The sequence below is a fragment of the Jatropha curcas genome, chromosome 4 (assembly GCF_041381405.1).
Source record: "Jatropha curcas cultivar XTBG-Jc1 chromosome 4, XTBG_Jcur_1.0, whole genome shotgun sequence".
NCBI classification, from domain to species: Eukaryota; Viridiplantae; Streptophyta; class Magnoliopsida; order Malpighiales; family Euphorbiaceae; genus Jatropha; species Jatropha curcas.
This window is the reverse complement of record NC_143154.1, coordinates 24,486,565-24,493,690: the sequence shown is the minus strand read 5'-3', so window position 1 is coordinate 24,493,690 and position 7,126 is coordinate 24,486,565. Positions and strand designations below refer to the sequence as shown.

General features: G+C 30.0%; 2 protein-coding genes across 2 annotated transcripts; both read left to right on the top strand.

Moving 5' to 3' along the window:
• The first annotated feature begins 1,060 nt into the window (after positions 1–1,060).
• On the top strand, positions 1,061–2,036 carry LOC105645433 (uncharacterized). Its single transcript, XM_012231038.4, has one exon. The coding sequence runs from the start codon at positions 1,333–1,335 to the stop codon at positions 1,921–1,923; it is 591 nt and encodes a 196-aa protein (XP_012086428.1). The 5' UTR covers positions 1,061–1,332; the 3' UTR covers positions 1,924–2,036.
• Positions 2,037–3,367: 1,331 nt separating this feature from the next.
• On the top strand, positions 3,368–5,636 carry LOC105645434 (4/1 protein short form protein). The gene is made up of 8 exons (XM_012231039.4): positions 3,368–3,479; positions 3,816–3,921; positions 4,036–4,091; positions 4,208–4,285; positions 4,611–4,684; positions 4,772–4,905; positions 5,006–5,101; positions 5,311–5,636. Exons 1-8 carry the CDS (start codon positions 3,414–3,416, stop codon positions 5,454–5,456), a joined length of 756 nt encoding a protein of 251 aa, XP_012086429.1. The 5' UTR covers positions 3,368–3,413; the 3' UTR covers positions 5,457–5,636.
• The last annotated feature ends 1,490 nt before the right edge of the window (positions 5,637–7,126 follow it).

Sequence of the window (7,126 nt, the reverse complement as noted above, 5' to 3'; positions counted from 1 at the left end):
ATATTTTATGAATTTAAAATTTATTTCCTTTTTTTTTTTTTATAATTTTCACTAGTTTTGTTTTATACACAGTGGAGTTGATAAGTTACTATACATATGGTTTTTGTGGATGCCCTACTCGCCCCAATCCATTTAAAGCAAGGTTTAGATATTAGTTAAATATGTATGAAATGGGTGTGGGTATTAAAATTTTAAATGGATTTGGATAATAGATAAAAAGAATTTTACACAGATGTGAAATGAATATGGATATCAAAATTTTAAGCAGGTTAAGGTGTATATAATGTAAAATTCACGGTACATGTTCCACTTTTAGTTCCTACTTATACCTAATACATCGGGTGGTTCTATCCACCAAATTGATCCATGATGGATTTTTCAAAAAATATTACTCACTTCGCCCTATTTTGTTTGCTTGTTATTTCTTTTTTTTTTTATGTTCCGAAATGTTTGGAAAGTTTCTAAATTTCTATATTTAAACAATTACTTGTCCTATAATAACATTTATGATTGTTCATTAAATGAATGACTTTAATTAATGTTTTAATGACTTAAGGGTAAAATAGGCAAAATAATTTTTATTAACTAAATTCTTAATATGCATATTTTATCAAATCATGCAAACAAAATGAGACGGAGAGAGTATTACTATTTTATTCTCTTTTTTTTTTCTCACCGAATGATTAGAAGTATCATCGGCCAAAATTTTATTTGTAATTGATTTGGTGTATAAATAATTCATACACTTAGAGAGAGTAAGGTAGTCCTGCCCTTTCCCTTTCCCTTTAATTCCACCAATACACTGTTCACTTAGACAGTCGTGTGCACATATAAAGCATGGAAATCTTTTTTGCATATATCACCCCACTCTGTCTCATATATGTGGTGGTTTGTATGTCACAAATCAAGAAAACAAGATGCGACTATCCAATCCAGTCCATTCCTTCTAATTAATCCTAAGAAACCAGAATGACAATGACAAATTACAAATTACAAATTGAGGAAACACTTGATCTTGATCCCTAAACAATTCAACAATATAACACCTTCACAGCCATGGGATTGGGACCCAACTCCCACCTAACAAAAGTTTCTACTAGCCCCATTTTCCATTTTCCAATTAAATGATGCTATTCAATTCTAACAACACAACCCACCAAATCATAGCCAAATATACAGAAACCTCTTCAATCCCTTCATGGGATCATATACCTTTTTTTAACAAAAAGAACATCGACACATAAAACACTATATAACGTAACCTACCTTTTATCCATAGCGTGGACCTCCAGATTTCCACATATTTCAACTTCCCTCCCTCTCAAATTCCCTATGCTTTCCTCTACTCCCTTCAAAATTTTCATGGACAAAAAAAATAAAAACCCTAAAAGAAATAGCAGCATTCATGATGATAATGATATCTCCATCGTTAAAGCAGCAGCATGGGCTTGGTATCAACATGGTTCGGGTTCCGATGAAGAGAAGCTGATGCGCGAATTCGATGTCTATAGAACTCCTCAAGCTCCTAAGCCATCCAGATACAAGCTAGAAGCTATGGATAAAAAGATCAAAGAAAGTACAACCCATACTAATAATTCTCTTCTTGATGCGTATGAGATTGCGAGTATATCCAAGCGACTTGACGATCTTATTATAGAATCTAGAAATAGTAGTATACGATTTTATGATAGAACCTTTAATGGAGACCAAGAAAGTATTGTATCGATGTCATCACCATCACCAGACGGTTCCTATAGTAGTAATAGTGCAATGAAGAGTAAAAAGAAGAAGAAGAGGTTCTTGAAAGGATTATGGCTTAGACATCCAGTTGTTTGTGGTACAACAAAAGATGTGGATACAAAAGCTTTTGTTAGGAGGACGTCACTGGCCGCCGGAAATTTACCAGGCTCCGGTAATGTATAATGGTTGTTTGTAGGCTAGAGATTGCCCATGCCTAGTGAATTTGCCAGCTATGTACATCAATTTAATGTAACTTTTTAGAAAAAGAAAAGAAAATTTTCGTTAATTTTTTTTTATTTTACACTGGTTATTGTTATTGATTATTAAGTTTATTAGACTCGGTGTAGGTCTATCTTTGATCTTAATCACTAGAATTAAACACATGAGTGAGTATATGCAAAACAGTATACTTATTGCTGATATATGTTTTGTTGATGTAGATGTGTAAGAGAAATTCTCTTAAATTTGAATATTTTACATCATATTATAAAATAAATGGAAAAATCATATATATATATATATATATATATATATTCTTCTCAAGGCATCAACAAGTAAAATCCAAAAACTAAAATCCAACAGAAGCAACTTGGAATATGTCCATTGGAGGCCTAAAACATAATATTCCATCCACCTCATACATCCACTATCCATAAGATAGGCCCATATCTTTCATTCAACATTTTGGTTGGTTCGGTTATTCAGTCTTTTGTTTCTGACTTGGGTTGCTAATCTTTTATAACTTCGGTTTTCCATCTTTAGATTGGCTATTGCAAACAATTATTTTCTAAGTAAAATCAAACGAAATGGACCAAAGCAAATTGACTAGTTCAGTTTGGTTTCCAAACTTACTTTAGTGTGGTTCAATTTCAAGAAAGAGCTAACTTTGATTTTTGATTTTTGCAGTTTGATTCAGTTTGAAACCGCAATGCCTATTCGCACACTCTTAACTGATAAAAGTCCAAAACAGTTGCTAAATGATTTAAATATTATTTTATTTGCATTTGATTAACCTCAGAAAAATAACTACAAATAAAATTTTTAAATTGATATTCTTTATGGTGGTTTTATCAATAGTTATTTAAAATAACAAATTTCATTAAATATTATTAAAATTTTAATTAATATTTATTATATAACTCCTTAAAAAATTTAGAATATATATGTATATTATACATCAAAACATATAAAAATAATCATATTCTTAATAGTCGTTTTATATTTTAGCAGTAACTACTATAAAATATAATCAAATATCAATATTCATTAGTTAACCTATATCGGTCGCCAATCATCAACTACCAATAACCAATATCAGTTATCTGTTAGTATGAACAGTTAAACTAAACAGACTTTGTCTTCAATGTTTATTCATAAGGAGAAATTGTAAATTAGTTTTTCATTATTTTGTTTTAACAAGTTGAAGTATTGAAGAGTTATAATTTTATAAACGGAGGAATTTAATAGATTAATTTAAAAGTTAAAAAATGCTACTAGGTTATTTTTATAAAGAAATTTGGGACTCTTCACTTTCTACGGGCCAGAGCCCAGCCCAAGTCCAAATCTCACCGCAAAATTAATATTTTAGCTTATTGGCGGGAGAATGGGCATTTAATAGCGAGGTTCACCGCTTTGCTATCCGTTAATACAGTTTCACTCAAGTACAAGCCAAAATGGCAGCTGCAGCGAGTGATCAAGAAATTGATTCTCTTCTTTTAACTTTTGATCAGATCTACGAGGTAATCTTCTTATACAACTTTCTAGTTTTCATGTTTGGTTGCCAAAAAAATTATAGAAGCTAAAAGAAACTTGAGAATTATTTATTGATTTGCATGTAGATCTCTAAAACAGATAGTAAAGCAAAAAATTGTGTTTGGATAATTTATATTTGCGTCGATTTTGATCAGTTCTGCTCAAAAACTGAGTGTGAAAATCGATTCGCATGAAACAAACAATTAAAAGTAGAATTATCTTTTTAGTTTATTTTTCTTCATTATTTTCTCGTAGACCAAACAGAGGATAGACAATTACTTCCCAAAAAATAAAAAATAAAAAACTAAAATTAGGTATTTTAGGATTTCAAGAGTGGAATAAAGGAAATCCAATTGCTGAAATCAAATTGGAGTGCAGAAATTAAAAATAGAGAGGCTCTTGAACTCACCTGCCGAAGTTTGAAACAAGGTATTTATTTTTATATATATCCATTACTAAATCTCTTAGGATTTTTTTCATTGCCTTTTTCTTTTGATTGTTTCTATTTTTTTCTCTTTTTCCACTTTTCTTTTAATTTTCCAGAAAATGAGCGGTTGACGAAATTGTACACAGAAAATTTTCACAATATAGCTGAGCAGGTTTGCTGTTTCTGAAAGAATCTAAACTTGGGTGTTCTTTTTAATTTACTTACCTATTCTTTTTTTTACCCCTCTTTTATTTTGCTTATTTTTATTGGTTTGTTTATGACATACAGCTTGAATTCCGTGTCAAGTTTCAAAGCCAAAAGGAGGAAATGAAAAGACTGAGTGAACAGAATCTCAGTAAAGAAGAAGTAAGTTTATTATATGTTGAAAAATATGGCAATAGAGTTGGTTAATATTTTCAATTAGAGATATTTTCCTATCGAGATTAGAGTAATTTCGAAAATAAAGTTTAGAGTGATTTTCTTATTGATTCTGATGACTCATGGTCGGAATGTTTTTTGTACTTTGACCCCTTATTTGGTATAAATAAATTTGAAGTATTTAAAATTTATTTATGGATGATAGGATCTGGTTTAGTTATGTTGAATTCTATAAAAATTAGTTTCTAATAATGAAATCAATATTTTCATTTCTACTAAATAGGGCCTTAGACTTTAACAAGTGGATAAACAGGAACACAGAAAGGCCATGGAATTGCTTAAGCAAGAGTATGCAACTAAGATTGGAGACTTGGAAGTTCAAGTCAGGTGATTTACCATTAGTACGAGTACATGTTTTCCATATATGTTTAATTTAGTTCTCCTTTGACCATTGATTTTCTCACATTATATTAGAGGCTTACAACTTGAGAAAGCAACAAGTGAAGCAACAGTAAATCATCTTCGCCAAGATTTAGCAGCGCATAAAGCCCATATGCAAACTCTAGCAAACAGATTGGAAAGAATCCATTTTGATGTGGAATCAAAATGTGATGTTTTTAGTTTGAAATTAAAGAATTCTTAAATTTTTATAACCAGATCTACTCTATTAGAACATGGATAAGCTTATTAGTAACCTTTATGTGACAGATAATCTCGAGACTCAAGATTTGAAGGATTGTCTCATGGTCGAACAGGAAGAGAAAAATGAATTGAATAGAAAGCTACAGGATTTGGAAAAGCAGAGTGAGTTTGTAGCCTCTTAATGCTTAATGTATTTAACCGGTTCTGCCCATCTTTTTGCTTTGATGGAAATGAAATTGGTTTGAAACAATGTTACTAGAAGTTTATGCAGACAATGAAGCAATTTTTATTTATTTATTTATTTTTAGAATCATCAATGGTTGTAGTGGAGCTTTTACTCTCTTTACTTTTGGTTCTCTGGTGCATTGCAGTGGTAGTTATCAGAACAAAGCTGGTTGAACAGCAACAAGATATGGCTTCACATCGACTCGTCGAAACACTTAAATCGAAGATTATGAAACTGCGGAAGGAGAATGAAATTTTGAAAAGGAAGCTTTCTCATTCAGAAGAGGCTTAGAAGGTAGAATCTGAAGCTGTTGACTATGGTGACTAGATGCTTTGTTGTTGTGGGTTTAACTCCATATATGTATGACTATTGATTTAAGAAGATCAATGCATAAATTGACAGTGAACTTCATAGGAAAAACTAATTGTGCTCAACTTTTAGGTTAATCCAATAAACTTGTCGACTGTAAAATTACACCTATAAGATAATTCAAATTCTAAAATCACACTTATCGAATATAATTCAATTACTGAATAAATATTTAATAAGTGCAATAATTTATGCATCTTTTGATATAAATTGTTGAACAATGATTTCCATAATGTAATCATCAAATAAGTATTCAATAACTATAGTTTTATAAATTAAATATTCAGTGAATGCAATTTAATAAGTTAAAGTATTTAATAAATAAATTTTACAATTAAACTATTTAATAGGTCAATATAAAAATTGAGGGTTCCATTAAGATTTTCTTCCAAAGGTGTGTCAATTTATGTACTTGATTAGAATTTGACTCAAAATCACATGTATTTAAAAAGATTTGTTATATTTGTATTTGAGAAATAATCGCATGAGCTATTCTTTATTTGGTACAATATTATTTTGTAGGAACTCCTCATTTAGAGTCATTCTTGATATTGATTATAAACTCTAATTGAGGTAAAATTGGAGAAATCAATCTCTCTCTCATAGTTAGCTTTAGCCTATGGTGTAGTTAATGTTAAAGTAGCAAATAGTTCAATTATGTTTAGAAGAGAATGAGAGAGACAAATTATTCTATTCACAATTAGTAGTATGTATTATATTTGTTTCATAGGTTCATATGAATTTTGATCATTATGATGTAATTCTGTTTATAAGTATTATAGTAGATGACGAGGGTAAACTATATAAATATTGTCATTGTTATTGTTAGTTGTAACATCAATTAGAAGTTTTTCATGTTAAAATTACACAGGAAAAATAATTGGCAACAATTGATTATCTAAATTCTAAAGAGCAGTTTGCTTAGTTTTACCTAAATATACAGCCTGACAACAGTTCTTAGCTTTTTAAATATCATTACATTAATGCATCTCTGTTTTTATTTGGCTCCTGAAAACAAGAAGTTGAGTTAGAAATGATAATTAGTTCAATAAATTAAGTTATATTCTTAATTTCTTCAAAACATTATTATGTCTTAACAAGAAGTAAAGTCAAAGACATTGTAACCAAATTGGTTTATGTTTTCTCCCTCTTTTGTGTCTAATGATGCACTTATACATATAAAGAGGGAGAAACATAAAAGAGAGAGCCCTTCTTCAAGGGGAAAAAAAAAAGAGAAATTACAGGAATTGTGTGAAAACGAACAAGAATTTATAATTTTGTCCATTAAAAACTCCCCCAATAAAAAATTAATTCATCCATGGAAAAGTATAAGTTTCATATAAAGAACAATTATGAAGACAAGAGTTGTTGGTCTACTGTGATTCAAGTGCTTCTATATCCTATCTTACTTATTTCTTTAATATGTATCTTTTATTCTATAGCTTTAGTTTTTATTCTAGCACCTGTTTAAGGATAGTGTCCTTGAAAGCTTCAAACATTAGCAACATCAGTGTTATTGTATCAGCAGAAATTACAGCTGGGTTTAAATTTCAGAATCCAAACGACGACTGTCGTGTTCATGTCCATTTTAT